Below are 21290 nucleotides of genomic sequence, written 5' to 3' on the forward strand. Positions count from 1 at the left end.
CAGTTCTACCAATCACAGCAGTCCCCCGTACAAACAACATACATGTACGCCTCGATAAACCCACTTTTTGCTGTTAATTTTTTTTTCACAGGTAGTGAAAAGAACACAAAGTCTGTCATGTTATTGACATGTATCAACACTCTGTGCACTTTTATTTTTTAACTTAGTACTTGTTGCCCGAGTTGCATTTCTTTATCTGCAAATAAAGCAGATTTTGTTTGAAATTTTGTGTTTATGAGCCTTTGTGGTAAGGTTACCTAGAACTGCCCGTGAAACACTGAAGGGACTGATAAATGTATTGACAGTGAGGCTAAAACACAGACATTTCTACAACCACGTTGTTTGCCTCTCCTACGTGGTACAACAGCAAAAGAGAGAGATAAAGGCGGGAGACACCTTTAAGGAGGTGAAGGTAGAGACGCAAATGTTCCACGTATTGACTATGGATGCCTACCTGTGTCTGGTTATAATGATTTGCACAGATTAATTCAGTAAAAAAAGTAAACACACAAGCAGTTTGTAAAATGGATATATTCATCACACTGTGCGAGTAGAGAATCGCAGTGAAGGAATGAAATGCAGCTTTGATCACATCTGTTCTAGAGGTATAATTGGGCATCTCACCTCTCATCCAGCTGTTGCATCAACATCATGCTTGCATGACAACGGCATTCACGACACACTGAAGCATCTGTCTATATTGGCTTTGTGTTGTTTACAGCAGCCAACGAGCAACCTAACTTTCTGTGCAATATGCAGTTTTCCATCAACGTGATGCATAAGCACTGCAGTGTTGTGTTTGTGTATGAATTACAATACCAGTACCAATACCAGTGCTGTTAAAATTGTAGTGATACCAACAGAAAACTTAATTTTCTTCATGAATGCTTGTGGTGATTGGCTCTGAGCAAAATCATATAAACAGTCTTCTTTTCTTAGATCTGGGTACCAAATGGACTGAATGCAGGTGTTGTTTGTCAGAAGAATTTAGAACTATTAGGTACTGGGTTATTTCAGTCGTTGTGTAAAATGTATCGAGTGCATAGTGGGTGTGGATGAGAAAAAGAGAGGAGGGGGAAAAAAAGAGCGCTGTGGCTGTGCTAAAGTTTAACAATGAAGTTGTCCACTGGCAGTAAATGCACAGTGTGGCCATGAAAAAACTCTGCAGAAAGAGTCCAAGAAGTTCCTGAGTCTTGTTTACTAGCTGCTTGGTAAAATGAAGGGAGAGTCTGTGGGATTAAACCAGAGCAGAGTGAGCTGATCTTGGGCTGTGGAGCACACTCTGCTCCACCTAGGTTAGAAAATGTGCATTATACAGGTTTTTCAGTGCTTTTTTCAGTGCACAAGTGTCACATTTATGTACATATTGTTGAAAATATAGACTGAAACTCTGATTAAATGCCATTTGATGCAGCTAGGAAGCAAGATGCATGGAGCTGCTTTGATAAAATTTAAAGCATTTCTGTTGCGTGTGTGTATCAGTCTTGGTCAACAATACATATAAGCATGTGGAATTGATTCCTAAAGATTCTTTTAAATTGTTGGCTCATATTATGTCAATGCAACAGGGCAAATGATTAGTGGACCCTCATTCCTTCCTGATTTATTAGTACATGGGCTGAAGAATGGATGGATGGTGTCAGGAAAAGTATCTGTGAAAGTATGGATGAGCACTCTGGCCTCCACGTTGTAGAAGGACACCAGTCCCTTATCACAGTCCACATAGATTCCAATCCGGGACGGTTTGATGTTGACTGTCAGGTTGGTCGAGGGTTCCGTTCGGAAGGCGTAGTCGGTCCGATCCCGCAGGCTGAGGAACCAGTAACCATGGGCAGGACTTACAGTGATTTTGCCCTTCCGATTGACAGACCGGCTTGCCACTCCCAGGTCCCAGTCAGTCTTTCCTCCCACCTCCACCTGGAAGACAGCAGTGTGGTACAGTCTACTGCAAAGAGTGAAGACTTTCTATCGATAATCTGGTGTAAGGTCAATATGTTGGTTTGCTAATATATGATGTTTATAGATGTTTATGACATAGACATTCAAGTCAACCACCTGTGATGGAATGTCATCCTTTTGACCAAAGCTAGCTTCTAGCTTCTTGAAACTGACTTAGGTTTTGTGGCTGGTGAGGGCACCACTGCTGTTGACATGTACACATCTTCACATTGTGTTCCACGTACCTCCCAGTAATGGCGTCCTGAGCTGAAGCCCTCGCGGGCCAGCACACACACCACCCGGTCAAAGCGCTCTGGGTTGTCTGGTACCAGCTGATGCCGGTCACCACAGTGTACCTGCTTCCCATCGACTGAGATGATGAGACGTGGGTGAGCTGTGTGGGGATCTAGAGTGATATCCGCTGACAGATTGACAGAGATGGTCATTAAACTGATGGACAGTGGAACCAATGAAAATAACAATATATATGACAATCGTAAATAAAGATAAAGCTAAATTATCCCAAACATCAGCCCTGCCGTCTTGTGTCTGTGATGTCATTTGGGGCCAGAGTATGTTCAGTAGCCGACTCAATCACAAGCAGGACTCAGCGGCCAATCGTAAAGGGAAACCCCTTTTTATAGCATACAATAAATAAGCAAAACCACAGATGAAAAAATGAAAAACATCTGTGTGAAAAGAACTTCTCAAAATATCAGACACCATCTTTGAGAAACCTTTTTTTTTACATGTAGTTTGAGTTTACTGTTTGGCCCATGTCTCATATGCTAACATGGAGGGGGCAGGGTTTAGGATTTATACTGCAGCCAGCCACCAGGGGGAGATTGAGATGTTTAGGCTATGTTGTCCATCTTTATGTATGTCAACAATGGCTACTGAGGGAAAATGACATTAAACTATGAGGGGAACCATTTTGAGCCCTTACTGTACCTGCATATTCTTGAACCCTCCTTATCTCTGCAAAGAAATAGAATATATTTACTTGTTTATTTTCATTTTATTGATTCATTGAAGTCAACAGGATGTTCTGCTGTCAGCTAATCAGGATCTTACTTGGGTTAGGCCTGTGTACAGATTGGTCCAATAAGGATCTCTGGCCTGTAAATTAGGGAAAAGAACATTAGTATAATTTGGAACTTGCACAGTTCAGTCTTTATCAGAAAATACAATCACCAAAGCTCAGACTCAGACAGGCAAGAGACAAATTAGAACTTCTATAACAAAAATACATGGACTTCTATATAATAAGTGTTGTCCTTTGCCACAATACACTCTGAGAGAGTTCTACCTAGAACCCAACATAAGTGGCTGTACCTAGAACCATCTGTGAGAGGTCTCACTCAGAACCCACTGTAAGAAGTTCTCCAGAGAACCCCTCTATAGTGTAACTGTTTCACCTAAAACTCTCAGTAGGGGGTCTATCCAATAAATTTCCACATTCTCAGGGTGCTATAACCCACCCAGGGGTTCTACCGAGGACCTTTTATAGTCCAAGGGTTCCAACTAAAATTTCTTTATATCACAAGGATGTTACTAAGAACTCACTAACAGAGAATGTTTTTTTTTTTTATATTTCAAAGGTTTCATCTAGAACCTACAAGATCATTTTTATATTCCAAGGGTTTTATCTAGAACCCACCCAGGGGGTTTTTACTAGGAAAACCTTGACAAACCCTTAAAAAAACTGCAAAGATGTCAACAATCCTTGAAGAACTCTCTCTTCCAGAAAGAGTTCTTAGGACTGAAAAGGTTTCTTAGAAGAACACTTAACAAGCCCTTTCTTTAAAAAAGGGTCTTCAGAAGCAAAAGGCTCTAGGTAGAACCTCAGACTTTCAGGAAGAACCCTTTTGAAACTCTTATTTCAAAGAGTGTAACAAAAGTGAAGTGAAGTGAATTGAAGCCTTACAGACTTCTGGCAGTTTGCGTATCTCTTCCTGCAGGCGTTCCATCATGTTATTGACCGTCCTGAGAATCACCCCTGATGTCAGCTCAGACACCACAGAGACACCAGACCAGTCCTTAGTTTGCGGAACGGTGGACAGGGCGGGGAACGTCTGCTGGGAGAGAACAAATCAAGAGCAGACGTGGCTTCAACGGAATGTCATTTTTCAGTTCATCAGTAGAGTCCATTCTCTTCGATCTTTGTACAAATAATTTTGATATTGCAACAGTCCAATTTTGTGTGCATGTGATATGTCAGTCCATTAAACATGTATATGAATGTGGTGATATATGATATGGTAAAAAACTGTAAAGACACTCCAGAGGGCAATTTATCACATTTTGTACACTGGAAGGACACACTAAATGGCACACAGAGAGGGTATTTTTTTCATCTTTTGTCCAGTAGATAGGCAGTTTAGAGGGCATGTTATCACATTTTGTCCACTTGAAGGACACTTCCTTGTGTTTTCTTTGACATTGGGCTACTCTAGAGGGCATTTATCATGTTTTGTCTACCATAGGAGCATCCACAAGGCCACTTTTGTTGTCTTTTTTCAAGACTCTACTATTTAACTTTTGAGTATGAAAGTAAAAAGTCCCCTGAAGGACATTTCTACCGAGTCTCCCTCCTTGTATTTTTCATCTTGTTACGTCTTTTATGTAATTTTTAGTGTAACTTTTTTGTCTTGTTTTTCTTCTTGTTACATCTATCATTTCGTTTTTCGTCTTGTTACATTACTTGTCTTATTGCTTTTTTTAAGATCAGCTTTCTCCTTGTTATGTATTTTATGTTACTTTATGTCTTGTCATGTCTCTTTTTGTCATGTTACACTTTTTTTGTCTTGTTACATGTTTTCCATCTTGTTACATTTGTTGTGTTTGATACACACTGACGGATGCACAAAGAATCATCTTCTCTATGTGTTTGCATTGTTCCATCCATTTAGGCTGAAGTCGGTCAGGATGTTGGGAAGACAGCATGCATTTATGGACGACAAAAATAATAATAATTATAATAATGCCCTTCGAATGCATTAAAAGTAGAGTAATAAGCCTATTTTGAAAATGCAGGGAGTAGAAAGTACAGATATTTGTGTTCAAATGTAGGGAGTAAAAGTAAAAAGTTGTCAGAAAAATCAATACTCAAGTGAAGTACAGGTACTTGAAAAATCTATGTAAGTGCAGCAATGAAGTACTTGTACCTCTGATCTACACAGTACCTTGAGAAAGTGTATGTAGTCATCAGACAGAGCCAGCTGGTTCAATGCTGTGCTCCTCTTCTTCAGCTCAGTGATCTCCTCCTCCAGCTCTCTCAGCAGGCTCTGAGCTCTGTGCTCAGCCGCTCGACGACTCATCTCGATCACCTGGGACGAACAGCAACAATGGATGACAAAAGGTGCATTCAGGTAAGTAATAGTCTAACCTTGATAATATAACTGGATTAACTGAAACATATACACCGATCAGGCATAACATTATGACCACCTGCCTAATATTGTGTTGGTCCCCCTTTTGCTGCCAAAACAGCCCTGACCCATCGAGACATGGGCTCCACTAGACCTCTGAAGGTGTGCTGTGGTAAAAGAAAACGTGATTCATCAGACCAGGTCACCTTCTTCCATTGCTCCATGGTCCAGTTCTGATGCTCACATGTCCATTGTTGGTGCTTTCAGTGGTGTACAGGGGTCAACATGGACACCCTGACTGGTCTGCAGCTATGCAGCCCCACACACAACAAACTGTGATGCACTGTGTATTCTGACACCTTTCTATCAGAACCAGCATTAACTTCTTCAGCAATCTGAGTAACAGTAGCTGGTCTGTTGGATCGGACCACATGGACCAGCCTTCACTCCCCACATGCATCAATGAGCCTTGGCCACCCATGACCCTGTCACCGGTTCACCACTGCTCCTTCCTTGGACCATTTTTGATAGATACTGCCCTCTGCAGACCAGGAACACCCCACAAGAGCTGCAGTTTTGGAGATGCTCTGATCCAGTCGTCTAGTCATCACAATTTGGCCCTCATCAAACTTGCTCAAATCCTTACACTTGTCCACTTTCCCTGTTTCTAACACATCAACTTTGAGGACAAAATGTTCACTTGATTCCTAATATATCCCACCCACTAACAGGTGCCATGATGAAGAGATAATCAGTGTTATTCACTTCACCTGTCAGTGGTCATAATGTTATGCCTGATCGGTGTGCATAAAGTCAAGAAATTAAACTGGAAAAAATGGGCCTCATACATGCAATTGTTTGTATGCAGTGTTTTCTAATGTTTTTCATACATGTGGGAGTCATGACAGCCAAGTCTGTTCTTACCCACCTGAGTGTGTGGATGAATCTTAAATTGGATGCTTGTGCCAGGAAGTTTGCAATTACCATTTGGAAACGCCAAAGTAAATCCATATAAGGGCAGCAGAGTTAAGAACTGCGTGCAAACTATAAAGTGACATTTGACAGGTGATGTTAAACTAAAAAAAAAAAAAAAAAGAAAAGAAAGGACAGGAAATGACATTGAAGAACAGCCAAAAGAAAAAAGAAACTTTTAAGAAACAAAGAGAAGTGGATTGGAGGTTCACTGGAGTGATTTTGAGAGGTTTCTCTGTCGTCAACGTGCATTCAGAGTTCTCTCCATCACAAACTATTTGGACATTTATTTAATGGGTTTTTACATTTTGAGGAAGAGCAACAGATGTAGAGATGGTGTGCTGATGTGCACATGACCTCAGTGGATCGATGTGGTCTGCTGAGCAGCAGTTTGTAAAGTGAAGGAACTGGGGTGTTGATTGGAGAAGTTTGGGGAGAAAATGGCATGTCTGAGGTGTCCACAGCTGACCATGTGTGCCTCTGTTTAGGAGCAGTACAGCCTTAGTACCAATTAAACAGTGGAACAGGACATGCCAGTCCGTTCACCAAACTCTCTGGAAGGCCAGGAATGTGATAGTGCAGGTTGGGTCGGACCTTATATCTCTCATATTTCATGGGCTCATGTCGGGTTTGGACTGTACTATATTTATATATTTATCTATTTATTTTCCTTTTTCTCCCCAGTTTAGTCATTGCCAATTCCAATTGCCTTCACAGAATTCGGGCTGTAATCAGGTTAGGGTTGAAATATGCTAATGTTCAGGGCAGTTTCAGACAGGATTTTGTCAGCATCAGGCCTCGACAGGCTCAACTTTTCAGGCACGATTAAAGCGCTAGCGATGAGTTTTTTCAGATGAGGTAGACTGCATCATTTTGCTTCAGAACAGGACACAGGTTTTGAAGAATCTGTCTTGTTAATCTAGTTATCCTTGAGTGTAAACACATAAAATTATTAAATTAATAAATATAACATTTTTCTTCTGTGTTTTCATGAACTAATTTACTTTCTTGTCATAATTATTAATATTTCACACCACAAAACACAAGATGGCTTTTGTGCATGCTGGTGTGGTCTGAACACTCTTAAATGTTGTTCTTTCCTAAAAACAAACAGGAAACTTTAAAGTATTGATGAATACCACAAAAGTTCATAAGTTGTGTGCATGCACAATTTAAGATTAAGTGATGCATGAGGCCCATTGATTACATAAGATATTAAAACAAAAAAGGCCTTGAGTTACTGTTTCAAGCTCGTCTCCATACATCCTTTATGTTATTTACCTCCAAGACTTCAGCTTGGCAGCGCTCCACACTGGAGATCACCTTGGAAAACACACAAACAGCTCCATCTATCTCTCTCTCAGCAGCAGCCTGGATAAAAGACAAACAACAAACAGTGTGAGGCGTTTAAAGACACCCAGTGGAAGTTTGTCAGGTCTGTTACTTATATAAGCTCACGGCAGGTTGGAGGATATTTAAGCGGCAAGGTTAGGGACAAACCACTCTCTGCCAGTATGCACCATGTTTTTAATTTAACATCTGTGTATTAGAAAATTGGAGATATTGTTCCAGGTATATCTAGGCCTGCCCCCTAATATTGGATCAAACTGACAATGAACCAAGTGTTAGACAAGTTGATTCATTGATCATCGGTTAGTCGCTATTAGTGTCTCAAATTAAGAATAAATGTTAGTGGTAATAATTCTTATCCAGTGTGCAGTGCAGTGGCAGTGCATGAGCTCACGAGGGCTGGGAACACACTGCACACACAACAACGTTCACAGACTGGTGGCATTGTTATAAGTATGCATAACATCTCTATACAGGCACAGTGTCTCCAAAACAATATCAAATTACAATAAGAGGTTTTTAGAGGCCATAGAGGCTCATGGAAATAAGACAATCCCGAAGCAAAATTCTGTGTCTGAGATTTATGCCTGTGCAGTGCTGCATGACAGTCAAATTATTCTTATATAATCTGAAGCTTTTCAAGGTTCCATGCCAGCCTTTCTACTGCTCTCATTGGTTAGTGGCAGGCTGGGACTGTACAACAGTGTTATAGATTCTAGATCCTGCAGATATTAGGTGGTCATTGTACCTTCCTGTCCTCTCATGAGCCCAGAAAAACCTGTATTTTTTAATGTATCTGTCCTGCGTGAGTCTGAAGTCGGAGGACAGCCTGGTGTAAGTTGGACTGCTGATTCTCGCATGTCTGCAGTCCTAAAACTCACCTGTATCTCTCGCAGAGAGTTGTTTATTTCCTCCACCTTCCTCTCTTTCTCACAGATGAGATCCTTCAGCTCCACCTCTGAGATACCTAACTGGGACTGGAGAAGATAGAAAACACATGTTTCTTGAGGATTAAACAGAGCTGTGCAAGTTACTGAAAATTAGTAATTTGTTGTAGTTACCAGGCATTTCTCTCAAAATTATTTTTTTAAACCAGTATTTGCTGGTTACTTTTAAATGTCTTCAGTTTTCTTTTTAATGCACACATAGCTATACTGTTTAGTGTAATTATAATATTTTAGTGACAACTGTCAAATGTTTATCCATCATTGTACCCACTGTCACTGATAAGAGATATTAATGCTCCTGACCACTAGAGGGCAGCAACAACCAGCATCCCTGCCTGTAAGATGCAGGTGTACTGTCTGGGTTAGACAGTGGGATTTGGTAGAATAAGAGCACAGATAATTATCAGTGAATATACAAACCATCACTGCAGCAGCACAGGCTTGGAGCAAGGATGTTAATGATTAATCATCAATAAATTGATCAACATTGAGAATTTAACCAATAAAAATTTGTAGAAACTTGATAAATAGTCTAGAAACGGGAGTAATGGCACTTCATTAGACATTGTTTTGTCTTGAACCATTTGTTGAATAAGGAAACTAAAACTTAAAAGGAGAAAAACAGAAAAAAACATCAGTTGTTTTGTATCTTATAAATTATTAATTGATTGTTAGCATTGTCAACTACCAGTTAAGGAAAATGCATAACATTTACAACCCTAGTTTGTAGAAGTGAACAGAACAGAGTACAAAAGTTTGGACTGAAGATGTGGAGAAACAGAAACTTATTTGATTGAATAACTGCTATTGATAATGTATTAAATGGTTAAAAGTAAGTAATACTCTGAATAGTTTTTGAGACAAATACTAGATAATTGATATAAATCTTGTAATTATTGTTGCAGCTTATGTGTTGCTTTCAGCCTTTTCATTTTCATTGTCCCTGAGTCAGATTCATATTTTTGCTGTCTACAGAGGTGGGAAGTAACTAAGTACAAATACTGTTACTGTAAGCAGAAAAAAAGAAACCTCACAGGATGAAAAGCATCATAAAAGATCTAATAAGACAAAAAACTGACAGAAAAAAAAAGATGTAACAAGACTGAAACTTTGATATTATGTCCATGAATCAAATCTGTCCTCTGATAATGCGGTTATAAGTTTGGCAACTCTCTCTCACTCACACACACATACACACACACACACACACACACACACCTTCTTGATGTGCCACTCTCTCTTGGCAGGGATGACATTGTGTCCTCGGTGCTCTGCTGTCTCCACACAGACAGCACAGACACAGGTGTTATCTGTGCGACAAAAGAACTCCAGACCTCTCAGGTGGACGGGACACAGAGGCAGGATGGGGGAGGAGTCACTGGGACCACTCAGAGTGTACCTGTTGTAACAGTAAAGTTCAGTTTTTAGGAAGTGAGGTTGGACGCCTGCTTCTGCTGTGCCCTGTATCATGAATATAAGAAAATAAGAATGAGGACTGAAAGGGCTGACAGACAGAGGGGAAAACTTCTGTGGAAACTAGAGGCCAAGTTTGAGGCTGAAGTTTCCTGCTGGTGCAGATGTGTGAACTTTGTGAGTCAGAGGATGTCCGTACCTCACGTCTGGGCGCATGCATCTGTTTTTCTGTGCCATCATTGAAATTTTTAGGACAGCAAAGTTGGATTTCAACAGCTATGAAAGGATTATGTTTGAGAAAATGTGCCAAAATTAAAGGCTGCCTGATGGTAAAGAAGTGAAAAGATTCTTATTTTAGTGTCCTCTTGAACGGATATTGATTTTTTAGGAAGGCCTTTATTTATCTGGCTAAGAACATTTTTCTGCCGCCCAATCTGCAACCGGTACAGTGCTGAGCTGCTGTATCAAGACTTTTCTCTCCTCCTACTAACTGGGACCGCCAATGCAGGAGTACCTTATTCAAAAAGACTGAACTATCCCTTTAACATCATGACAGTCTCATTGAAGTTGTTGTCAGTTTCGCCACTATCACAAATGGTCCTTACCAGAAAAACAGGCATACAGGTCATCTGTACAAGCAGCTAATTAACACCGATGATTACATCACATTTATCCTGCTGTGAGTCACATCAAACCTTTATAAATATTTCAGTTTTTAAAAAAAATTGTGGTTAATTTATGGAAATAATTATGCGTCACTGATTAGATTATTAGTAATATCCTTTTTTTGTGGAGCGCTACAGATAAGGCTGAATCAAACCCTTGTTAATGTAATCTAAACACTCATTTACGGATACGGATGAAGCGTTCTGTCCATACTCTGCCTTCATCTCATCTGTATTTGTGCATTTTTTCTGAAAGCTTACGGATTCAGACTAAACGGAGAGGTACCACCGGTAGTTGTGGGGGGCAGTGCAGCAGTGTAGCCAATAGTTCAACTGAGACACGACCACAGGACACAACAAAGAAGTTTAAAAAATCTTAATCTGAAGTATTGCAAATGACATGTGTTGTTAATTACCTAATGAAAAGAATTCTCCATCCACATGTAGCAGTGTATTTAATAGCCACGCAGATTGCTACCTCCACAGTGCTGCCTCTGCTTTTGCTTCTTTTTTAAGAGGTACATTATTACAACCTCCTGTAGCGTTGCCAATTTCTGACTCTTCTTCCTTTGGGTAACTTTTAACTCAGAGCGGCGCCCTCTTGTGGATGCATTGTTTTACATGCAGACTTTAAGGATGTGTGGAAGTATGTGGACAGTTACATTGTTTGAAACGGACATATCTATTTTTATATGTGATGGGGGTATAAATGAGAATTATGGAGTGTTATTTGGTACCTGCGGGGAGGTGAGTAGGGTGGAGGTGGGTCGTAGTGCTCACTGAATGGACTGGGGCTTTGTGAGTGAGTGTCATGAGGGAGGGGCGTGTGGGGCACCCCTGGATTTGGCAGCTGCTGAAAACGACTCATCATCTCAGTGAAGACGCTCTCCGGCATCTCCCCTGGCCTCTGGGGCAGAACCAGGGCAGCTTGGTAAGGCTGATGGTGAGGATGAGAGTTGGGATCCCCCACCACCCCTCCTCCACCTCTTCCACCGCTGGCCATCGACTTGAACTGCTCAGTGATTTCCTTCAGCGTTCGGTTGATATGGAGCTCCGGTCGCTTGCGGTACGACTCCTTGCAAAGGGGGCACTGGTAGGTTTTGGCACCCCCTCCTCCTCCTCCTCCTCCTCCTCCTTCTCTTCCTCCATCCCAGTAGGAGGAGATGCAGGCCTGGCAGAAGCTGTGGCCACATGGTGTTGAGACTGGGTTGTTGAACACCTCCAGACAGATAGAGCAGGTGAACTGGTCTTCAGACAGAAAAGCAGCAGCCAGCGCCATAGTTTCCCAGTGTTAAACTGAAATTACAAAGGAATATGTGAATATGTGTATGATAGATGTACAAAATATACAATATTCTTTTATATTGGGCTGAGAAGAGAGAGTCTGACAATGACACACAGCAGCGGGTCGGAGGCGAGAGTCAAACCTGCGGCCGCTGCAGAGGACAGCTTTCCAAGTGCCCCGACTTGAGAAAAAAAAATTCCAGCCAAGACACAACAACTTCCACCTTCACCAGACATTTGAAGTTGCACAAAGAGCAGTTTGAGAAAAATTAGACTTCTGCTCTTCTTCTTGGTTCTGTTTTCAGGATTTAGAAAATCTAGCCCATGACAGGAGACTCTGGCTGATCACGGGTCAGTAAGATAGCAAAGTTTTAGTATTTGATGACTTGAGAATAAGACTCATAAGAGTCATATACAGTCATATCTTTATCCCCACAATTTTTTTTATAAGCAAATGAGGTTTTGTGAAATCTTTTTCATCTTGTAATGTCTTTAACATGGTCTTATGTCTTGTTATGTCTTTTTTGTCTTGTTACCTCTTTAACATTGTTTTCATCTTGTTACATCTTTTTTTGTCTGTAAATAATTTTTCATCCAGTTACATCTCTTTGGTCTTGTGAGATCCTTAACATTGTTGTTTGTCTTGTTACATCTTTAACATTGTTTTTTATCATCTGTGTTTTTTTGTCTATATCTTTCGTGTTGTTTTCATCTAGTTATTTTTTTTGTCTTGTCTTTTACATAATTTTTCAACTTATGTCTTTTTTTGTCTTGCTATGTCTTTTATGTTCTTTTTCATCTTGTCACATTTTTTAAAATCTTGTCTTTTATGTTGTTTTTTCTCCTGATGCATCTTTTACATTGTTTTTTTTAATTTTGTTGCATCTTTTTGTCTTGTGTCTTTTACGTCATTTTTCAACTTGTTACGTTTTTTTGTGTTGTCACATCTTTCATGTTGTTTTTTTGTCTCGTTATATCTTTTTTGTCTTCTTTCGTTTACATCCTTTTCATCTTGTTACATCTCTTTTGTCTTGTGAGATCTTTTACATTGTTTTTTGCCTTGTTATGTCTTTTTTGTGTTATGTCTTTTCAATCCTCTTTGAAATGCAAAAATAAAAATAATCAGTTTCCCTCTAATTCATTCATACTAACGTAACAAGCTGATTTTGAAATTGTAGGCAGTAGAAAGAACAGATCTTTGTGTTCAAATGTAGAAAGTAAAAGTAAAAAGTTTTCACCAGTGCTTTGATTGTTGTTTGTGGGATGAACTGGCCAAGTTCTCAACGGAGCAGTCCTTTAGTGACCTAATGCTTGTCCTTAAATAATCTGAACTTCAGGCCTAAACTGAAACTAAGCTGAACCAGGAGCTGCTTCAGTGGGAGTGAGTGCTGCACACACGCAACACACTGTCGGTATGCAGGTGGAATGGGAGACTTTCTGAATGAGTGTGTGCCTCCCACACCAAAACACACCCACACAGCACACACACTGAAACAATACAGGTGAGCAGTTTCGCAAGATCAGGAAATTCAGGCTTGGCTGGAACATTTAGACTCAGTCTGTTAACCATGAGGTCGTCATTAAAATGTTAAGTAACAACAAACTCACAAAATGCAAGTCATACACATTTCAACTTCTCTGTGTTCAGAGCCTGAAATATGTTCTTCCTTTGTGTCACAGAGCTCCATTGTTGTCCAGAAACTATTAAAAACACATTGTTGAGTCACACTGTGGCACTGCTTCATTTCCTAGAACACACACACTGTAGTTTACTTTGACTCAATGCCGCATACCCACCTGTATACACCCCTGCTGCTGGACACACACTAGAGCACCAAAGTAGGATTAATAGAAATTAACTACCGAAAAACACTTTAAAAATTAATACTAATTTCAATTCAAATTTTTCTGGGTGAAAATTTGTTCTTTAAAGTATATAAGGTATATATACATATATGAAAAATATGGAATATGAACATTTTGCTTTAAATTTTAAACTTGTTCAGTGCCAGAAAACACCCCTCCCTGATAAGAATTCACAACTTCAAGTAGTTTAAAAATGTGTTAAAAGCCTTCAAAATCTAAAACTAAGAATGTACACATGGACCCAAAAGAAACCAAAAAATATAACAAATCAAAACAGAAAACAGAACTTAATATCAAAACATTACATGGACTGAAAATGGTAAAGCTGTGAAAACACTGGACATTTGTAAAATGTTACATATTTTTGTTTGACGCCTTCATGTTACATGATTTTTTGCCCTCTTTTGTCCATGCTGGGGGTGTGCATTTTGATAGTTGTGGGCATTTATCAGACAGGGAGGATTTAGCAAAAGATGTTATGAAGTTGCATCATGGGAAATGTATGATTCAGTGTTTTCTTTTTTTGCATTAAGAATGACCATTTTCCAGTCCTGCTTTTATGACATCTTAACTTCAGCTGTTTACTTAACAGCTAAAATGCTGAGTCATACATACATGCAGTAAGCAGTAAAGCTAAATTAGTTTATTTATGTGTCAGGCTAACACACACATACACACACACACACACACACACACACACACACACACACACACATACACACACACACACACACACACGCACACACGCACACACACACACACACACACACACACACACACACAGACAGACAGACAGACAGACAGACAGACAGACACACCCAGGCTTGGCGAGCAACATATTACATGTAGCATGATTAGGTAATCACAAATAAAAAGTGTGTTCCACTACACTTACAGATAAAAAATATATAATCAAATTACAGTTTACCTATAGTAAATTGGGGATTTTTAGGCAGATTCCAATTATAAAATGTATTATAACATACAGAACGACACACCACCAGACGCAGTGTTCACACAATACAGCATTCCACTAGTTTCACAACTGGTGTGAGTGAAACCAGCTAATTTTACAGTCCGTTAATTATCATGACCTCTAGTGAAAAAAAAAAAAAAACTTCACTTGATGGAAGTGTTGCTATTATTTTGACTTCAAATCAGAAAAGAGGAACAACACCACGGTACAGTGACACACTGTCATCATCCCAGACTGGACATTTAATGTTACAGGTAGCCGCATATAAATCCAGTTGGTTAACTAACCTTACAATACTACTGCTGAAAAATATTTTGGGACTGTGGTGATGCTGGTGACCAGGATGTGAGCTGGTAAAAACAGAAGCCCCAGAATAAGTTTGTGTCAGTTTACCTGAAGTTTGAATGTGAAGTGTGAATACATATGTAACAAAGGTAATTAAAATATGCATAATTACAGCTATTAATCTAAATGTGCATTCACACATAACAAAGGAAAGAATGTCTGGACAAGCAGTTATTGAATTATAACATATTTGGTATTAAAGTACTGTAGCAGAATACATTTTTAAAGTAACCCGCACAAGCCTGCACGCACACACACACACACACACACACACACACACACACACACACACACACACACACACACACACACACACACACACACAGCTGCAGTACAGGTGGCACCAGTTCCCCACTGGTGAGCCAGGAGGAAATGAGACTCTACTGATTAAAGGACGTTCCCGTCCCTTCGGTTTCTCTTAAATGTATTTTCCAAGCAAAATTGCTGCGAGCAGTTGACCACAAAATCAAAAATACACATTTTACCTCTGATCTGTAGTGCTGTTCATGCACCTAGAATTTTTGGTGTGAGTTGCAGAGTTTTGGAGATATTGGCCATAGAGATGTCTGCCCTCTCTCCAATATAATAATTCTAAACCACTGTCTCTTTCAAAATATTTTGACCTGGTTATTTATGATAATCCAAAGTCCTTGTTGTGAGCAGTTTCAGGGAAGAACAATTTTCTTTTACTACTATTTTCTCGAGACAACTCTGCGGCTGATGACTCCAAAACTTTGCAGCTCAAAATTATGTAGCACTATAGGCCAGGATAAAATATGTAGTTTGGGGTGAACTGTGCCTTTAATGTGGAAAAAATGACTAATTACCTACTATATTAAATTATTAAATCATTCAATAATATATTCCTAGATTTTTACTTTGTCAGTGATCCAAAATGAAGGGGATCCACAATAGGGAAATCTGTGACAATTTACCCTTTGCTAAGCCCCACCTCCAAACAGCAACTGTCCAATCATAGCTTAGTAACTGTAACTACCGCTGTCAAGCTTTCCTTTTCTCTCCATGTTGAAAGTGTGCAGGAGGCTCTGAGAAGAGTGATATTCAGCATTTCATGAGTCTGGACTTTGGCGTCTTTTCTGTAGTCTCTCAAAAACATGAAACACAAGAGCATGCGTGGTGAATGGATTAAACCTTGTCTTTATCTAGGTCTAACATAAGCTGCAAACGTTAGCATGTCCAGCTAACTAACACTAGCTTACTAGCTGCAGTAACTTTATCTCCAGACAAACTTGTTAGATCTCACTGCATCTGCATTTGTTCTGTGGGGGTTTGAGGAGGAGGATGTGGGCTGATGTAGAATCAAAGTTGGTCAATAACGATGCATCTCACTCTGGCTCGCTGTCTCAGGTCTAACCTGAGTTAACTTAGCTCTTATTCCAGCTATCTTCCGCGATCACAATTGCATTTGGCTGAGTGACCTGTCTCAAAAACTAACCTAGTCCCTTTTCCACTTCCTTAGATCAGCAAGCTACACTTATAAAATCTGCTTTTGAGTTATTATTTTAGACGACAAATTTCCCCATGGTTAGCTAAAAATGCTTTTGTTTAGGTCTCTAAGGATTTGAAGACCTCGTGTTTCAACAATTACTCCCAATATTGATGTTAAATCTGCCACCGTTATCACTGTAAACTGCATAAATGCAGTGCCAGAATAGAAAGTTTGGCAGGCTTAGCAACAGTAACTAAGGAAAGTGGTGCTCAACGAAGGGTCGGGTGTGGAGCAGGGTAACAGCAAGCACGGCGACCAGGAATTGGGGCGTGCCTTCAGCATCAGAGAGTCAGAGGGCGTTGACATGACAACCACCTGCCGTTACAGAGTTCCCTCCTATGGCAATTGGCTACTAAGAGCCAAACAATACAAGCCCACTTACACCAAACAGAGGTGCATTAGCAAAACACCTGCTAACTAGCTAGCTAATCTACCTCAATCATTAGCTAGCTTACACTGAGTCAGATTATACATATTCACAGGGGTTCAAGCAACTAATTACAAATACTCCAGTTACTGTAATTAAGTAGTTTTTTTTAGGTTCTTGAACTTTTCTGAGTAGATTTTCAAGAATATCATTCTAACTTTTACTGACGTAATTGAGAAATATTTTAGGAATGTAAGAATACTTTAATACAGATTTTCAGTACTGTTTCCACCATTGCATATTTATACATTTTCTCTCTGTGCGTCCAATAGGCTACAAAGAACGATTAGCCAGCCTCCTGTCAGCTACAGGTCTGGCTACAAAGACCAGTGTTCAAAATAAGGTTTTAAACCTGAAGCCTGCTCAGTAGACTGGTGAGATCAGAAATGTAAAGTGCTGCTCAAGGGAGCTGCTCACCTAAGACACATTTAACAAACACACAACATATTGTGCGTGTGTGTATGTTTCTGAGTGACAAATGGTCTCCAGCTAATCTCTCATACTACTGGACCCTTAATATTTTTGGTGCACATTCATGTCTATGCTCAACAAGCTCTCGTGTGTTGATTCAGAGTTTTTGAAAAACTTTGAAAAAGCTATTTTATAGACTGTTGTGACATCTCATTTCTCTTGACAGCCCGCTTTGCATCGCAACCTTGTCATCAACAACTTCTAGGCTAAAAACAAGGCTTTAGCTAGTCTTTTGCAGGCCTTGTTGTGTTGTTGTTGGTTGCTTGTAACATTCTAAATAAGTTAAAAAATGTTCAAATGCAGAAGTTTGGACTTCGCTTGTTTCCTTATTAAGTTGACATTTTCTTATACATTTTATTACAGTTAGATGCCCCAGGATTTTTGGCTATTAAATTGTTTTGTATTCAAAAGTTTGCAAATCTCTGCTGGTTGCCTCTGGCAGTTGTGGAGGCATTGCAGTAGGTGCTTCACCATCTGTTGCCTGGTGGAGATCTGCACTCTACTGAGTGACCTCTACTATTAAACTGTTTGTTCTTATCTTTCAGGTGTAGTTTATGACTTACTATTGTCTGTTCTCACTTACTTAGTTTGAGACAAACAAGAAAGTGGTGGTGACAAACTTTATGGAATTTACAAAGAACAGGTTAAAGTTCAGTCTGTTAGCATGGAGCAGATATTATCCAGACTGTAAAAGAGAGACCTTTATAATGTTCCAAAAAATAACCGCTATTATGTTCAACTTCTGACATTCATAACAAACCAAAATTCATGAAAATCGGTTCAGAATTAAGTGAGTTATGGTTGGTATTATAATTAATTCTGCACCTCACTTCAACAAAATATATATAAAACATGTAAATGTGATTTAGGTTTTGGTTTGCTTTAATTTTTGAGATTTCTAAACTCATCTCAGAAAAGAATTCACAACTTTAAACTAAAATGTGTTAAAGCCTTCAGAATTGAAAGCTAACAGTTCCTACTGACGACATAGGTATAAAATGTGCTATTATTTTAAAGAAATGTTTGTGCTTTAAAATTGTGTCCTAGCTTCCCATCAGCTCCATCAGATCTTTGCAAACACCTTTTTAATCAGGCTTAAAAAGGGTTAGCAATACCCTAAGGACCCTTGTCTCACTTTTTGGTTTAAAAAAGGTGGGAATACTGCTCCAGCACTGGTAAACTTTCTATTTTTCATTAAACAATATCGCTATCAGATGTGTCAACCATCTCAGGTGTGGGTTGTGGTTACACAACAGTTGTACATCACCTGTCAACAGTATTGTTCAGTCACATGTTGAGGAATCAGTGAAACTGTAAAGCTACAATGTAAACAGGCCCAGACGACGTTTGGCCTCTGTATTATCTGACATTCTTTCTAATCATATTGATATTACGCTCTTTTCGCAGACCCTTTTGTCCAAAGTCAGTGTATTTAACCTCTGTAGGAGCAGGAGTAGGGCTGGTAATGGGTGTATTTTGTGATTTCTACGCTTTCACAGACAGCTATCTCCAGCAACACCCATTAAATGGCTTTTCGCATTCTTTCTCACATGACTCACAATCATGAATAAGCGGCACTTAGCTGGACACAAAACAAACACTGTGGTCAGTTTAACACCATGTTATCCATGGACTGTTCTCCTCAGAATGATGGAGCATTGCTGCACCAGTACTTACTATTGTCTGTTAACTCACATACGTACTTCCAGATAACAAGAAAGTGGTGTCGAAGAACTTTCTTGGAATTTACTGTATTTCAGTCCATAAGCATGGACCAGATATTATCCAGGCTGTAAAACAGAGAGCTTTATAATATAGTAAGAGACAACATGTGAGACACACATTCGTTGCGGGTGAGAGAGGATATGTCTTACCTGTTCTGAGGACAGAGGTGACTTCAGTGAAGAGATTTTCTGCCTGTCAGTGGTGGTTAACAGGTGCAGCGTACGTCCCAGACTTCCTCAGTTAATCTCTACAGTCTGTCCTCCTCGTGTCTGCTTGTCAGTTGCTGCATTCCTCACCTGTTGCCTTCCCTCCTTTCTTCTATCATCATGCTGTTGACCCCACCCTCTGAACCCCCCACCCCCCACCCACAAAGTTCATCCAATCCAACCTGCTCGACAGGTGCAGCTGTGCAGATATGCCTGTTTTAAAACAATCTGTGCCTGCCTCTGCAGCAGGCTGAACACTCCTCTCTGCTGCTTCAGTGGCTCTGCACTGGTTACACATGACTGACTGGAACTGATGCACACAACAGTTACATGGCAAACAACACAGCTACAGAATTCATTTGTTTAAAAAAGGAGTAAAAGTGCTAAAGAAGTATAGTATAGTGTCAGTTTGCGTGCAAGATGCATAAAATCTGTATCAGAGCGTCCTGGGTTTAACTTAACAAGGAGACAATAAACCTGACGAAAGTCCAAACATTGTTATTTATTTCAAACATTTTCTTATTTACTTAAAATAAACATTTTATTATTATTTAGAAATTGTTATTTATTTTGAATGTTCTATTATCTATCTAGATCCTTTTGTTATTTATTTAAAGCATTTTGTTATTCATAAATTAAAAACATTTAATTTAAACAGTTTGTTATTTATTTAGAAAATTTTGTACTTTATTTAAAATATTTTGTAATTTATTTAGAACTTTTTTCATTAATCTAGATCATTTTGTTATTTATTTAAAACATTTTGTTATGTATTTAGAACATTTAAACATTTTTGCGATTTAAACCATTTTATTAAAAAAAAACATTTTATGTATTTAGAACATTTAAACATTTTAGTGATTTAAAGCGTTTTATTTAAAACACATTTTGTTATCTACTTAGAACTTTTTATTATTTATTTAAAAGATTTTATTATTTATTTAGAACAGTTTGTACTTTATTTAAAGCATTTTATTTATTCAAAGCATTTTGTTATTTATTTAGACCATTTTGTACTTTATTTAGATGAGTTTGTAGTTTAGATAATTTTATTATTTAATCTACTTTTTGGAAAAGCTTCCAAAAGTTGAAGTTGTCAATGATTGACACTTGATTCACTTGATGATAAATTTCTCACATTTATAACAAACCAAAATTCATTCAAATTCAGAATTAAGCGAGATAAGTGAGAACGCTGAGCAACTTTGAAAAATAAAATAGCAACTCACTACACTGTAAAAACTGTTTCTTAGATGCAACATTTTCCAACCACTCTTTGTAAGGTTAGTGAATGTTTTGGTATTTTGAGTTGAATTAACTCAGAAAAATGTATTTGACTGTATGTTAAAAAAAAATTCTAGTACAGTCTACAGGAAACGGGCAAGAAATTGAGTTAAACTGTTGTCAAAAAGGTTAGCAATTAACTACATGACACTTAATTAAATTAAGTAATAAAAACCAATAATTTGTATTCACTGCATTAATGTACTAAATATCATTAAGCCTAACCATTTCTTTTCTTTTGAATGTTTAAAGTCTTATAAGACTCTGTGAAATTTTCCATCTGACAGAGCTGGCATCTACATTTAATAAAAAATGTAACCACTAGGAGGTTGGCCCATTACAAGGTCTCATAGCCAAGAGTCTGATCTTTTAAAAGATATTTTCCAGCATAATTGAAGAGAAAAGAGAAAGAAAAGAAGAAGAGAAGAGAAAGGAAGAGAAAAATCAAAACCCCCAAACCCCAAATTACAGTTTTGTCCTAATAGATAGATAGATAGATAGATAGATAGATAGATAGATAGATAGATAGATAGATAGATA

The 21290-nt window shown here is 38.8% G+C and overlaps 1 protein-coding gene across 2 annotated transcripts; it reads right to left on the reverse strand.

Moving 5' to 3' along the window:
• Positions 1–1483: 1483 nt before the first annotated feature.
• Positions 1484–19553, reverse strand: LOC146330787 (E3 ubiquitin-protein ligase TRIM39-like). 2 transcript variants are annotated; one of them, XM_084747028.1, is made up of 11 exons: positions 19410–19553; positions 11394–11952; positions 9797–9977; positions 8513–8608; positions 7563–7652; positions 5124–5267; positions 3866–4013; positions 3013–3057; positions 2890–2916; positions 2184–2359; positions 1484–1917 (listed from the first exon to the last, which is right to left on the reverse strand). In XM_084747028.1, exons 2-11 carry the CDS (start codon positions 11933–11935, stop codon positions 1552–1554), a joined length of 1815 nt encoding a protein of 604 aa, XP_084603154.1. In that variant the 5' UTR covers positions 11936–11952; positions 19410–19553; the 3' UTR covers positions 1484–1551. The 2 variants fall into 2 exon arrangements, with proteins under 2 accessions (XP_084603154.1, XP_084603145.1); XM_084747019.1 differs by having other exon boundaries at positions 3866–4016.
• Positions 19554–21290: the final 1737 nt, after the last annotated feature.

The sequence above is a fragment of the Lutjanus erythropterus genome, chromosome 3, assembly GCF_056507025.1.
Source record: "Lutjanus erythropterus isolate fLutEry1 chromosome 3, fLutEry1.hap2, whole genome shotgun sequence".
In the NCBI taxonomy this organism is placed as follows: Eukaryota; Metazoa; Chordata; class Actinopteri; order Lutjaniformes; family Lutjanidae; genus Lutjanus; species Lutjanus erythropterus.